This window comes from Microplitis demolitor, chromosome 3 (assembly GCF_026212275.2).
Source record: "Microplitis demolitor isolate Queensland-Clemson2020A chromosome 3, iyMicDemo2.1a, whole genome shotgun sequence".
NCBI lineage: Eukaryota > Metazoa > Arthropoda > Insecta > Hymenoptera > Braconidae > Microplitis > Microplitis demolitor.
Window position 1 is genome coordinate 16742877 of NC_068547.1, and position 15944 is coordinate 16758820.

Genomic DNA, 15944 nt, shown 5'->3' on the forward strand with positions numbered 1-15944 from the left:
AGTTAAAATTTGAGCTCTTAATATTGATATTAAAAGGTGGCTGTTAACAATTTTCTATTTTTTATTCAGTAACGTGGTGAAAAATTGATAACTTTCATACAAATAAAGATATAAAAAAATTCTACAAAAAGATTTTATATCAAATGTACTGCTCTACAAAAAAGGTTTCTTATGAATTTTGCATAAATTGGACCATTCAAAAGATATCGAAGGTCAAAGTTTGATACAGTTCAAAGAACTTGTTTTTGCTCATTCTTAGTTTCATAACATGTCAATTAATGAGAGTTAAGAAATTCCCAAAACATGTTTTAGTAGTGAATTGAATGTTTTACAGAAAAGGTCTGATTTGAAATTTTCGCAAATCTATTTCTAAGACATTCACTTACAAGAATCACTGTGAAAATTATAATACTTCTCAATTCTGAATATGATAAATTTTTTTTATCGCTTTTAAATTCATATTATCATTCTTCGAAGCTCGCGTTGTTAAAAACATAGTAAAAAATAATTTATATACGTAAATATATACAATAATATAATATACTATTGACCCAAGAGTATATGAATATTTCGTATATTCCTTAATGAGTTTTTTATGAAACTTTAAATTGACAATTTATCAGTCGCATCAACTTATAAAAATTTGATGACGAGTATTGTAATATTTTTTAATAAAAGTATTTTTTTTTTATGGTACAATTTGAGTCACCATTTAGAAATACAAAAGTGATAGATTTTATGATACTCAAGTGAGCTGACGTCCAATAACTTTTGGATTTTTTTTTTGAAACGATAAACTATAAAAAAAAAAAATATATTTCAAAAAATTGCACTTATAGATTTTTTAATTTTCTACATTTGCATATTTTTAGTTTTTTTTTTTTTTTGTAATTGATTTGTTGAAAAAAAATCCAAAAATTGTAAATTTTTGATTTTTTTTGGAAACGATGAAATATAAAAAGAAACATTTAAAAAAAGTTCACCTATAGCTTTTCTAATTTTCTACACGTGCATATTTTTTTTTCTTTTTTTTTTGTAATTAATTTGTTGGAAAAAAAATTGGAAAATTTTAAATTGTCTAGTCACTTCAGGATAATAGAGTTTTACATCTCTAAAACGTTGTCAAAAAATTATATCACAAAAATTTTTAATGTCTATCAAAAATTAAATTTTACCAATCATCGAAGTCTGCAAATTAAATATATATATACACATTTTATAAATAATTTATTTTTTAAAGATAAGACTGGTTTGTCTGCTGGTATGGTAAAATCTACTGTGTTAATGTGTTATAATATGGACATATACATGAATATCCTCATGTACATATGAACGCACATTTATATATTATATACTTGTAGTTGGCTATATATATGAATCCACATATACTTTATATATTTGCTATCATGTACAGTGTATGTATACACACTTACACATATTTATTTTACGATAGTGTAGTGTAGAGTTGTGGTCATTACACATCACATATATTATTATCAGATCTTTCCGCTATTCTGACATACACGTTTTAAACACACATAACATATATATGCATATATATCTATAAGTGTATACAATACATGTAAAAGTTCAAACGGTTCAAACCTTAGATATATCTCTGGTCTGCCACGTTTTTTGTACTCCAAAAACTACTGTTATATATATCATATTTATATAATATACATAATTAAAAAATTCTATTATTTAATCTTGATTAATTTAATAGTTTACTTAAAAACTTTAATAAAACATATAAATAGTTAAGTTGTGATAAATAATTATCAGAAATAATAAATAGAAGATTTTTGCAAGATCATAAAAAATTAAACCAACATGTCACTTACTGAGGTAAATATTTTTTAATATAAATCTATATTTTTTAACACAAATATCTTTCATATTCGATTTTTTTTAAACTATGGAATTGAGAAATTTGATGAAAATCTTTTAAATTATAAAACATATGACGAATAACTTGGTAACAATGTCAATACTTGATGTATTATTTAAGTTATTTCAAGGTTATATAACACGTGAATTATGTTTAATCAATATTTAATGATGAATGTTTATTTTTTAATTGTTGTTTGGTAATTAATTCACTTCTTTATGATTTACAATTGTTATTGTTTTTAAGTGATTGTTGATAAATATATTTAAGATTCGTGGAGTTGATTTTTAAATTTATTATTTTTTTTTATGATTCTCCATATTTAATATTTATTATTTTATTCATATGTAAATTTTTTTTTAATTTAGAATTGTTTTTGTTAATATGACCTTCAGAAGTTCAGTCACGTCTTGAAAATTCTAGAATGTTATCAAGTTTAGTAACTTTCAGATATTTATTATTTTGAATAAATTTATGATAGATTAAAAATTATATAATTACTTAAATGTAACAATTATTGATATGCCATTTCGTTTAATTTTTTTTTTTCTAATCTTGTATAGCAAACCACAAATATGGGTGTGAATGTAAATGACAAGTGGGAATTTTTAAAATATTTAAATAAATAAATAAAATGTAACTAGAATAAAAATGAAAAAATACATGAATGTGAATGTATCAGACAATTAATAATTTAAAAAATTTTGAAATTAGTGAATTAAATGTAATTCGAATAATATTTGAAAAATGCGTATATATGAAATTTGAAAACCAGTATGTGCATTTTTTTCATTTTTATATTTTTAATTTGTAATTTAAAATTTGTCTCAAACTTGCTACATTCATACTCATAAAAATGCGTATTTAGATGATTGTGAATGTAGCGGACAATTATTAATTTTTTAAACGTTAGAATAAACGAATAAAATGTAAGCAGAGTAAAAATTAAAAAATGAATATTTAAATGAACTCAAAATCCCTACGCGCATTTTTTTCAATCAATTTATTTATTTATTTCAAATTTATAAATTGTCTCGTCTGCTACATTCACAAATTAATTTTTTAGTTATACATTAAAAAAAAATATTTTAAAATATTATGAACTTTTGAAAATGCTCATAAAAATTGAGCAAATAATTGAATAAAATTAAGTATTAATATTTGGTATCCTGTAGATAATAAGGTCTTTTACCTTAGTCTGTTTCTTTGTCATGACAATAATTTAATTGTTTTTTCTAATTAATTTTTGAACAAAGCAAAAACAATGTTTATTGAAATGGAAATTTTTTAAATAAAATTCAATGAATTTATGCTAATGAAATTAAAAACTTTTATAGAGATTTGAAAAAGCTGCTGAAGAAATAAAAGAATTGGCAACTACACCATCCAACGAAGACTTGTTGGAGATTTATGCTTTTTATAAACAAGCTACTGTCGGAGATTGTAATACTGGTAATTATTTTTACTAATTATAACATAATAATTTATTAATTGACTCCGCGCGTTTTCATCTCTCGACAAAATATCCTCAGCAAAACATCCTTTGCCAAAATAACCCCCACCGTCATAAGCACTAAAATAAACATGAAAATTTAAAAATATCAATGTTATACAGAATGAAATTTTATGTGTTTTAGTGTGAACAAAATTAACATAACTTTTACATTACTCTATTCCAATAGCTTAATTATAAAAAAAATATATCATAGCTATAGAATTATACAAATACATTTAATTATGAGCCAAATATTAAACATTGCGACATATATCAATTATCGAAATAATAATATAATATGAGTTGATAACTAAGAATTACTGAAAAAGAACTATAATGTGTATCAATGATTCCACCGCCAAAATTTAAATGTTTGTACTATTTACACCTAATTTGGGTGCTTGTTTTTCAGGAAAATTGTGGAAATTATATCGGGGATATTGTCAGGAAATGAAAACACGCATTATCAATTTAATTAGTCAATTAATCACATATATACTAATGATATACTTTTTAAATTTTAATTACTACTGTTCATTAATTAAAAAAATTTTTTTTTTTACAGAGAAACCAGGTTTCTTTGATTTCAAAGGTAAATCAAAATGGGAAGCTTGGAACTCAAAAAAAGGAATGAGTCAAGACGAAGCTAAAGAAAAGTACATCAGCAAAGTAGCCGAGTTGATTGAATCTATTGGGAAAAAGTGATTTTAATTATTTAATTATAATGTTATCATTATAATTAAACTAAACAATCACGACCAACATCTAGAATCTCAATAGAATCACCAAGGAATTACGCGCAAATATATATTGCATAAAATAATTTATAATAAATTATAAATGTGCTATTACAATTATAAAAAAAAAATCTACTTTTACATCACTCTAATTAGTTTAATGTGCAATTATTAAAAAATATATAAATATATATATAATATATATCAATTGTTTTGTTATCTTATCACAATTAGCTTGATTATTTTTGTAACAATTTTACAGTCTCGCCTAGCTTTTTTAAAGGAATTGATGGATGTATAATAAATAAATCAACCATAATTATATCATGAAGTGTATTTTTTTTTAATCTTAAACTTAAATTGTCTTATCTTTATATACACATAGATAATTAATAATAATAATAATAATAATAATAATAATAATAATAATTAAAAAGTAAATTTGACTACAGCATGATGATATTACAATGAATAATTACTTGAAAATCAATCGATAAAATCAATATCAGACTATATTTTCAGACAACATTTTTATCATCAACTGAATAATTTCCCAGTTATTTATTTTTTAATAACATTAATTTATTAATTAATAATAATAACTATAATTATCATTGTGATAATATTAAACTTAATAATTAATTTCTATCTATGTGAATACAGACATCTAATTAAAATAGCGTAGCAAATATATAGTGTCTTATAAATAAATAGATTCGGTTCCATATCAACTGATGCTTTCACTTTGTCGTTAAGTTGTTGTTAAAAATAATTTACTATTCGAAAATTAATATCAACAACGATAACTTTAACAAACTAGACATACTTTAATACATTAAATAAATCCACCGAATCATTTTGTATGCAAATCAATATTATAATATTAATAATAATATTAATCATTGCGATGAATAAATAAAGTTACTAAATAATTATAAATGATGAGTCGGCTCAGAAGTTTACACGGGATAATTAATATTACTTTTAATTTTATTCAATGCAGTCACAGTGTCGCTATAAAGTGTGAGTGTAATTTAAAAGCTAAAAATATATATTTAACGTAACAAAATAAACAATGAGCCGATGGTAATGAAAGAAAGAGGGTAAGAGATGATTTTTTATAAAATAACAGCTACTTAATTTATTAATTAATGTAAAATAAAAAATAAAAAAAAAATTAATTAGTCAAAGTGTGACAGGTCATAATAACCAAATCAACTGTTTATTTATTTTAAACGTTTACTATCACTTTCGTTTACTTTTTTCGTGCTTGATACTTGTGTGCGGATGATGATAATGATTTTTTACCCTATTCAAGTTCTCGGTATGCGGTATTTTAGCACTGGGGCTACCGCGAACGGTAGTATTGTTTCCCGTTGATGATGTGTCGACGGTTTTGTCATTCACTTGACGACTCGTCGATGCTTCATTCAACCTAACAAACAAGATATGTATAACACGTTTTACTCATTGTACTTAGTAAAATTTTTTTTTTTAAAGTAAATTGAGCAGAAAAAGGAAAAGTAGATAAATTTTTATTTATTATGAGCTAGTTGGCCAATAAAAAAATTACTAATAATAAATAAATAAATTAATATAATTTTGTAATTAACAAATTAATTTTTATTTTTTTTTTTTAATTATGTTAATTGTTAGATTTATCATTAAATGAAAACTGCTAACGGGATGCATCGACCAGCGTCTTGTTATTATAATTCCGTAATTCGTAATTGTTATTATTATAAATTATTAAGCAATATTACGTTAAATTTTGTAATTTGAATAAAATTATTATGAAATTATTTAAACCAAGTGTAAGTAGATGGATGGATGGATGATAGATTTTGTGTTCAAAGTAATAAATATAATAAAGTGGCATTAAGCATGAGGAGTAAAAAAAAAATGAATTTAACTGTACGTTATTGATTGAGGAACACCATTGACGGTTCTAGATTTTATAACGTCATTTTCATAAAATGTTATGGTCTCTTTTCCACCTTCGACGATCCTGTAAACAATCAAAACAAAAATAGAATTAGTTTTTTTTTTTAATCTTATTGTATCAATAATTAATTTATTGTTATCTGATAATAAAATAATTGATCAATAATGAAAATGTTTTTTTAATAAAACGATTGCTGGATAATTATTTTATTGTCTAAATACTCTTGATTAATTAGTTAAGCCCCCCCCCTCCTCCCGCCACACTTTTTAAAAATATCCAATGACTCCCAACTGTCATAACCGTATTCAAATTTTATTAATTAATTGAAAAAAGGACAACAAAATTTTAAAATTCGAATTATAAAATTGACATAAAGATTTTACTCAAATTTATTTAACAAATTTTGTTTAACTTTCAATTGATATCAACTGTAAGTAATTTTTGCTTCAATTTTTTTTTAATTAATTTATAAAATTTTGATACGCTTATGACAATTGGGTAGGAGTGGGTATTGTCTGAGAATGGCCTTAAATATAAAATTAAAAAACTGATAATTTATATTTTTTTATAATTAATACCAATGGTTATCTTACTTGTGAGTTGTAATTTTTTTTCCATTTACAAATCGCGTTGAAGTACTGGTTTTTCGTACACTAGAGCCGGAAAGAGGTGCTCCGTTTGAGAAACTACTGAACGAAGAGAAACAATCGGCACCGGAGCCAAAAAATCCAAAAGGCGAAGAAAGACTAAGATCGAGTGTACCGAAAGGTGAATGTAAACTATTTTGTCTTGGATGTCCATGCCCGTGTCTTTGGCCTCCACGACGACCACTGCCTCCATTTAACACTAAAAATAAAAAAGTCAAGTTAAATAAAATAAATGTTAAATTTATGAGTGAGTGACATTAAGTACTGACTATCAAATAAATCGTCGAACGCTGAACCTTGGAAAAATTCTCGGAAAACATCTTCAGGATCTCTGAAGACAAACCATTCATTGAAGACCGGATTATAGTCATCGTCATGTCTACGTTTGTTTCCAGGAATTTGCAGGCCTTCTTTTCCATACTGATCATAAATTTTTCTCTTTTTCTCTGTAATAAAAAAATATCAACAAATAAATTATTTTATAAAGAAAGTAAATTTTTTTTTTTTAAATATAACTGTAATCTATTTTATTTTCCCTGTTGACATTATCTAATCTTGTTAATCAACCCGAGATTATTTTGCAGTGACTAATAATTATTCCTAATAAATAAAAAAAAAAAAAAAAAAAAAAAAAAAAAAAAAATAAGTATATAGTTCATAAAAGATGACTCACCGTCAATCAATACTTCGTAAGCCTCTGATATTTCTTTAAACTTTTTCGTCGACTCTTCAAGATTGTCGGGATTCTTGTCCGGATGCCATTTGAGAGCTAATTTGCGGTATCTAAAAAAGGAAAAACCTCATAAAAATAATGACTATCAAAGTAGTAAACTCGACAAACGGATAAAAAGATTAAATAAAAAATACAGGAAGAGAGATAAATAATAAATATATCCGTAGAAAAAACTAGTGGACCATAATGAATGTAATAAAAGGACATGTGTGAGAGTTAAGTTGCACCAGGGTCACAGACCTCTTGGCCGAGATGTCAACCTTGGCCGTTGTAGCAAAGATTCTTAACGAGACTGCCCTCATGGCAACTACTCTCTAATGCTTTACTATGTGTACCAATTAGTAAAAAAAAACTTGACTAAATTACTAATTAGCTTTCTTATTTCTCTATATTTAAATTATAATCATTATTATATATATCATGAATGCGTGTTATAACAGAGTTAATTTTTTTCAAGGCGGTAAATAATTTGATCGATTCTCCAGAAATTTTTTCAGGTATCAAGTTCAGTATAACGAATAAAAATCTAAAGGATTTAGGATTAAGGAGGAAGTGAAAATAGACTTTTAGAAGTTCAATACTCCAATAAGTCATTTGTACCTTTTGTACCCAGAAATAGAATTTTTAAATTAGTCAATGACTACTCAAAATCGATAAATTTTTTTGGTGGGTCTCTAAACTCATTTAAAAAGTCAGTTCAAATGGAAATGGAAAATAGAGTGAAAACTGTCTCCAATAATTAAGAATAATTAAACTGTATAACTACTTATGTCTATTTCCTTTGTAGTCTATTCCTCAAGATCATTCGTTATTTCTTTTTTTTTTTTTATTATTCGCATTCCCTGATTAAGAAATCTAATTTTGAATGATTTGAGATCACGAATTATTTTATTTTCGAGTATAAATTTTATAACGAATCATTGAATGATTTGAATTAAAAAATAAAGAAATATTATTTTATAATTTGAAATTATTTAAACTGTTGAATTGTTATGAATTTAATTAAATTAAAAAATAATATTGGAATTTCTGGTTTCTTTAAAATCATTTTAAATGATATGAATTTTCGAATCATTTTAAATTAATTTGAATAAGAAAATAATACCGCAATTTATAATTCCTCGGCTGATTTAAAATGATTTGAACTCTCGAATCATTTTAAATTAAATTTAATGAGAAAATAATATCACAATTATTTTGAATTTTTCAAATCATAATTTTATAATATGATAGTATATGAAATAATGTAGATTTTTAAAATCTTTTTAAATTAGATTTCTTAATCAGGGCTGTGATAACGCGAATGAAAATTGTCAAAATTTTTAAATTACGGAAAGTGTTAAATAAATAAATAAATTTATAATCTCATATTTAATTAGAAATGAATACTCACGATTTTTTAATATCAACAGCCGTGGCCGCCTGCGTTAATTCAAGAACTTTATAATAGTCTACCATGATCTCTGTCTGTTCAGCCGATTATTGAATTATTCGGCAGGACCACCTGTAATTTAAAGACAAAAAAAATTAAGTCGTTTAAAATCCGCGCACGTACTTATTATTTATTTTTAAAAGTTATTAAATCGCTGTAGATAAATCGACGGCACGATTTGTTTTTTATAACCAGTATATAGAGTAACATCAAACTTGTTCTTGGTCTTGCTCTACTAACCTCTATTAAATAATAAACTCAAAGATATCTAACACAGTACATACATATATATGTTCTATATATATAATTATTACAATAGCTACGACAATTGATAGTTAATTAGAGTTTTAAAAGATACATCGAATATATTTATATATACCGTCATCAGAGCTTAACTCTAGTAAATCCCGACAATGTGTTTTGCAATATCAACTTTCTCTTTTTATCATACCACTAACAGCAAAAATAATTAACAATTTAAACTCTTGATACATAATAAACAACACTGATGTAAAAAAAACTTATAAAAAAATATAAAAAATCCTATCGAAATCTAATACTGCCAAGGAAATTTCTAAACTTAAACACGTTAGAATAACAGAAACGCGGAGGTGGAGGTCACGGTAGCGTTACTACGACTCAAGAAAGAAAAAACGTTTTCTATTACCTTCACATTAATTATTATAATTTTAACCGTAAGATAAAATGTAATTATTCTGTGGTAATTAGCGATTAAGTAAAAAAAATGATATTATTTATTTGGTGATAACTTTTGTTGATATCGACCTAAATGATGGCTTCATTGTCCTCGTCCTCGTCATCATCGCATGACCATAGATTCGCGGACGATTTCACACGTGGGTCGTTGTGGGCGCGTCTCCAACAATCGGACCAACTTTAATTTATATATATTATATATATATATATATATATATATATATATATATATATATATATATTTAACATTCGTGAGAAAATTCAAGGAAGGAAGCTCTAACATGAAACATGATGATCTATCTACATCTAGTTTGTACCTCATAAGTATTTATACCATATAATATATTATTATAATATAATAATAATAATATATAGTGTTAGTGGATTGTGACAAACGAGCATTTGTCAAATAAAATGTGGTAAGATCAATGTCATTTATCACTGTTAGGTATAAATGGGAATACAAGTAAATTAATTTTAAGAACAGGTTTTAATTCTTTGTTTGGCGGAAGGAAAAGCGGAAAAACTCTTCAAGCTGATTGTCCCGGAATTGAAAAGTAAAAAAAAAAAAACACTAATATGTTATTGTAGCAGCGTTTATAAAAGAAAAAAGAGAGATAAGTTAAGTGGAAAGAAGAACGAGGGGGTTTTTTTTTAATATAATGTGGCAAGCGAGCAATGTGTGTGCGAGGTGGGCGTCCTCAACGGTGTCGAGTCGATGCGTGACGTCAGTCATACATATTTGGCCAGCGAACGTATCGATGGATATCGTTTTTAACAACCAGACCATCGTTACAATCACTATACCAATACCTATAACTATTTGCTGGTGTACCATCAAGCAAACTTGGATCTGTCAATAAGTTTTACTAAAACTTTATCCATCTCAAACACTTAATCTCGTCATCCTCGATCAATTTAGCTACTAAATACATTGTCAACAAATTTCAGGCTTCTTATGCTTCTCTATAATATCTGTCTTTATATTTTTCAATGGAAATTTTACTTCTCTACTTCCATCATCACATGCGAGCATTATCTTTAAAAAAAATAAATTAAATAGTGAGCTGCTGATTTATTTAAATAGTTAAGTAATTTTGCGTAGGCGCTAACGAAAATTGTTTTTGCGAAAGCGAAACTGAGGATAAAGTAACGTGACATTTTTAAACCACGCACTTTGAGATACTCGTACTAGTATCTACATAAATTATGATAATAATAATAATATGATATACATTATAGTTGACAGTGTATGTGAATTGTAAATTTTCTAAGTATATTATGTCTTCCTGGGTAATAATATCAGACAGTGGAAATTAATACGAAATGTCAAAATAGATTGAATTACTTAATTTTTAATCGTAAACCAATGAAAGCTAAAATTTTTAAATTACAACGACTAAATGTAAATTTGTATCTAAAGATTTAACTTTAATCTGTTTACAAAATGCCGTATTAAATTTATTTTAATGTCACCAGTCGGACACCAGCCAAAATAATATTTACAACATGTCATTGATTATCTGAAAAATTTAATCAAACAGTTTAATAATTTATTCAAAATTAATAATTAAAGGCAAGTCTATCAATTAAAGCTGTTGAATTAAAATTTATTGTTTTTTTTATTACTCTATTAAATATTTTGTCTATTGTATTCAAAAATATTTTTAATTAATTTATTACGCTGTCCTTGAACCGAGACACCCCAAGGATTTGCATCAATGACCAATAATAATAATAACAATAATTGTAATAATAATAAAGGCTAATCAATGCTAACAATGATATTGCATTATAGCTTTTAGACTAATCTGTAAACGTCATTAAACATTTAATCACTTGTACTTGCATACGCATTAATTATTAATGATTAATCATTACGACTTGAAGAACATTTATTATCTACTTTACCCGCGATATAGTTTTTTTTCTTTCGTAATGTTCTGGAGTTCGCCCGCACTGCAATAATCGAATAAACTCGAACCTAATCCAGTACCATGGTAACGACTTAACTGATATCATTTATCATTACTACTTTTTTTTTTTTACTATTAAAGAAAACCTTGATGTACTTGTACTTAAAAAAAAAATGGAGCAATGTAAAAATTTAAAAGTCAATAACACTAGAAGATAAAATCAATCAATCAAATAAATGATTGATTTGAATTTGATTTAAAAAAAAAAACTGGAGTTGTAGAAAAAATTTATATATTGTATATAAAGATAATATGTAGCTGACTGGAAACTCAAGGTTTATAAATGACTAATTTATTTTTGCGTTAAGGAATCATTGCCAAATAAATTTTTATTCAGCATTAATATTAAATTAATAAAGGAAATAAACTTACGGCTCCAATAGTACACTAAATAATAATCAGTATTTAATTGGCAAAAATGAGAGATCAAGATAAAGAGAAAAAGTACGACAAAGTAAAGAACAAAGAACTTATAATGATAATTATTCCGACAAAACATAAATTTGTATGTATTAATAATAAAATTTCCGTATATCGTATTCTAGAATGTCCAAGATAAGTGATCGACGCAAAAGTAACAAATTATTTAAATATGTAATAACTTTAAATTTTTTCTCTAGCGGTTGGCTATAAATTACACTCTGATTAGGATCAATCAATACGCTGAAAAATATTAAAATAAATGAAATAAAAATAAAAAATAAATGAAACTTACCGAGACACAGAAAGCTAATAAATAGTTTACACAAACGCCACTAAAATACAACACACACTATTTAAATTTAAATAATTTATTTTTAAAACTGTTGTCTATATTATTGAGTGTAAAGAGACAGATATAGATATAGATTGAGATAAATATATGTACCAAGTCAGGAATAATTTAACAATCTCACTCCGCGGATGGACGTAACGGACGAGACTTTATTACGACAAAGGTAGAGAAACTCAACTAACTGAGACTTGAACTTGGCTACATGCACCAGCTACATGAATACATCAACCATCAGCACCACCAACCAAGCTCCCTTAAGTTGGCGGGGGGAATTCGATTTTTGGCAAATTTTTTTTAGCAATTCGTTTGTTCGTCGATTGTTCGTCAATGTTCGCTATAAATAATTATTTGTTCGTTTTTTATTTTTTTTTAAATAAATTTTTAAAAATTTATTTGAAGTTAGCGGTGACTGTACTCATTTTCTATCTTTTTTAATTTTTTTTCCATTTATCTTGATTTGTTTGTTAATACCCCACCAAAAATAGCGTTTGTTTGTTTGTTTTTATATTTATAATTAATTATTAAAATTGTAATTATGCCCGTTGATCTAATAGTAGTTGTGCGCATGCGCAAGTGTCTACTCTAGATTTAAAATTTTTTATTGTTTTCATTATTATTTATGTTTTAATTAAATTAGTAATCTTATCAAGTAATTATCAAATCCTGTTGATCATCTAGCACATCGTAAGAGTATTCAGGTATTTATCGGAGAGAAATGTCAATAAGCCACAATAAAATATGAAACGAAAGAGTCCTCAAAGAATCTTAGAAAACCACTTTTAATATTTTTATTATTATCTTTATTTATTTAATACTCAACTAATTATTTTGTTTTATCAATATTAATTATGTATTAAAAATACTGAAAACATTTTAATGTTATTTTCATTTACTCTTTTATAATTTACCGCTCTGTTTTGTAACTTACGTGGTGTGTCACCTATTATCAAGTATTTTAACTTGCCGTTTAACTAGTATTTTTGTGTTACACAGTTGGTCTCATAAATAGTTGGTAAACCAATTACTAAATTACAAGTATCATCGAAGTCAATAATAAATAAATATAATATTGGAGCAGGTTTGTAAAATTAAACTAATAATTAATTATTTATTTATTTAATATTAGAGTAGACTTGTACAATTGAAGTTATTAATTATTCATTTGCGGAATTTTTATAAATTTATATTTTGCGTCTACATTGAGACTCAAAATAACTTAGCCTAAAAAATTTGATGAAAATTTTAATTAATATTTATTATTAAACATCATTTTATAATTAAAGATGTTTTTCTATTTTTTTTTTTTTTTTTTTTTTTTTTTTTCAAATATTAAAATTTTTTTTATTTTTCAGTTTTGAAAACAATATTTTATACCAGTTATCAAAATGGAGCTCAACTCTATAATGTTTCACCAATCGGATGTGATTCTTTCATTTAATCTCCAACATTATTTGTCCTTCATTTATATGTAAGCATATTACCATTAATTATTAGTATTATTATCAATAAGTTTTTGAACTCTGAAAATTTTTTGATCAGTACCCTGATTAAGAAAAATGATTTGCTCCATGTTGAGTGTATATCTGTAAATATTGTTTTCAAAACTGAAAAATAAAAAAAATTTTAATATTTGAAAAAAAAAAAAAAAAAAAAAAAAAAAAAAATAGAAAAACATCTTTAATTATAAAATGATGTTTAATAATAAATATTAATTAAAATTTTCATCAAATTTTTTAGGCTAAGTTATTTTGAGTCTCAATGTAGACGCAAAATATAAATTTATAAAAATTCCGCAAATGAATAATTAATAACTTCAATTGTACAAGTCTACTCTAATATTAAATAAATAATTAATTATTAGTTTAATTTTACAAACCTGCTCCAATATTATATTTATTTATTATTGACTTCGATGATACTTGTAATTTAGTAATTGGTTTACCAACTATTTATGAGACCAACTGTGTAACACAAAAATACTAGTTAAACGGCAAGTTAAAATACTTGATAATAGGTGACACACCACGTAAGTTACAAAACAGAGCGGTAAATTATAAAAGAGTAAATGAAAATAACATTAAAATGTTTTCAGTATTTTTAATACATAATTAATATTGATAAAACAAAATAATTAGTTGAGTATTAAATAAATAAAGATAATAATAAAAATATTAAAAGTGGTTTTCTAAGATTCTTTGAGGACTCTTTCGTTTCATATTTTATTGTGGCTTATTGACATTTCTCTCCGATAAATACCTGAATACTCTTACGATGTGCTAGATGATCAACAGGATTTGATAATTACTTGATAAGATTACTAATTTAATTAAAACATAAATAATAATGAAAACAATAAAAAATTTTAAATCTAGAGTAGACACTTGCGCATGCGCACAACTACTATTAGATCAACGGGCATAATTACAATTTTAATAATTAATTATAAATATAAAAACAAACAAACAAACGCTATTTTTGGTGGGGTATTAACAAACAAATCAAGATAAATGGAAAAAAAATTAAAAAAGATAGAAAATGAGTACAGTCACCGCTAACTTCAAATAAATTTTTAAAAATTTATTTAAAAAAAAATAAAAAACGAACAAATAATTATTTATAGCGAACATTGACGAACAATCGACGAACAAACGAAATGCTAAAATAAATTTGCCAAAAATCGAATTCCCCCCGCCAACTTAAGGGAGCTCACCAACCAGTTCATGACGCTCAATATATATAGGTATATATCACTACACAAAAATCGTACTGTACCACTTAATTAATCAATATGGCGAACAAACTCCATTCGAATTATCCTTATACGTATAATTATTTTTTAAATCCCTGTTAGCATTAACCTGAAATATTAATTAGCAAACTTACCAGTTAGAATTCTTCAATCCTCAATGACAGCTTTATTTATTTTTTTACTATTATTGATGTATAGAATTTAATACTGAAAATTTAGTGAAAACGTCGAAATTTATCTTGTGAAGCAACAAAATTAACAGGAAACAGAGAAACAGCTGGCTAGGAGGCTAGGAATTTAATCTGATTGTCTGCTTGGTCTACAAACAGTGTTACCAATTTATAACGAAAACAGCAGATGTTTTTTTTTCTTTTTTTTTTTTTTTTTTAAACAAATTATAAAAAAACGTTTATCAAAAATAGGGTAGTTTTTGATTTTTTTGGATTTATTTTATTTTAATTTTTACAATTGATATTTATTATTTATTAATTTAAAAATAAAAGGTTTGTTTGCTACCAACTAAATTTTCTAGAGAATTCGATCTTATATAATTTATGTAAAAATTTAACCATTTCACGGAATAAAATTAACGAGTGAATGTAGCAGACATTAGGCAAATTTAAAATTATAAATAAATAGAGTAAATAATTTAAAAAAGAATATTTATAAAAAATGCACTTATTAATTTTTTAATTTTTTAAAAGCGCATTTTTTAAAAATTTTGTTTAATTAATTATTTACTCGATTTTTTAATAATTTTAAATTAAAATTATCCTGAAATTAGAAGAAGTGAAAATTTCCGAATTTTTTTTTCAATAATTTAATTTAAAAAAATAAAAACTAACTA

General features: G+C 24.9%; 2 protein-coding genes across 5 annotated transcripts; one reads left to right on the forward strand and one right to left on the reverse strand.

Annotated features, from left to right (window-relative positions):
- Nucleotides 1–1489: 1489 nt before the first annotated feature.
- Nucleotides 1490–4448, forward strand: LOC103572038 (acyl-CoA-binding protein). Its single transcript, XM_008550426.2, has 3 exons — nucleotides 1490–1848; nucleotides 3229–3343; nucleotides 3952–4448. The coding sequence occupies exons 1-3, from the start codon at nucleotides 1834–1836 to the stop codon at nucleotides 4089–4091; spliced, it is 270 nt and encodes an 89-aa protein (XP_008548648.1). The 5' UTR covers nucleotides 1490–1833; the 3' UTR covers nucleotides 4092–4448.
- LOC103572071 (dnaJ homolog subfamily B member 6) lies at nucleotides 4442–15396 on the reverse strand. Of its 4 annotated transcripts, none has more exons than XM_008550482.2 (7): nucleotides 15232–15396; nucleotides 8842–8952; nucleotides 7389–7498; nucleotides 6985–7161; nucleotides 6662–6914; nucleotides 6042–6131; nucleotides 4442–5558 (listed from the first exon to the last, which is right to left on the reverse strand). In XM_008550482.2, exons 2-7 carry the CDS (start codon nucleotides 8904–8906, stop codon nucleotides 5369–5371), a joined length of 885 nt encoding a protein of 294 aa, XP_008548704.1. In that variant the 5' UTR covers nucleotides 8907–8952; nucleotides 15232–15396; the 3' UTR covers nucleotides 4442–5368. The 4 variants fall into 4 exon arrangements, with proteins under 4 accessions (XP_008548704.1, XP_053593346.1, XP_008548696.1 ...); XM_053737371.1 differs by lacking the exon at nucleotides 15232–15396 and adding an exon at nucleotides 13277–13368; XM_008550474.3 differs by lacking the exon at nucleotides 15232–15396 and adding an exon at nucleotides 12289–12577.
- Between the last annotated feature and the right edge of the window lie 548 nt (nucleotides 15397–15944).

Bases quoted from the DNA above. Each gene is read 5' to 3' on its own strand.
- LOC103572038 (XM_008550426.2), top strand. The intron at 3,344-3,951 runs GTAATTATTTTT...TTTTTTTTACAG, and splicing joins TGTCGGAGATTGTAATACTG to AGAAACCAGGTTTCTTTGAT.
- LOC103572071 (XM_008550482.2), bottom strand. From the start codon at position 8,906: ATGGTAGACTATTATAAAGTTCTTGAATTAACGCAGGCGGCCACGGCT. The intron at 7,499-8,841 runs GTGAGTATTCAT...TTCCTTTTTTAG, and splicing joins GCTGTTGATATTAAAAAATC to ATACCGCAAATTAGCTCTCA. The intron at 6,915-6,984 runs GTCAGTACTTAA...TTTTATTTTTAG, and splicing joins GTTCGACGATTTATTTGATA to TGTTAAATGGAGGCAGTGGT.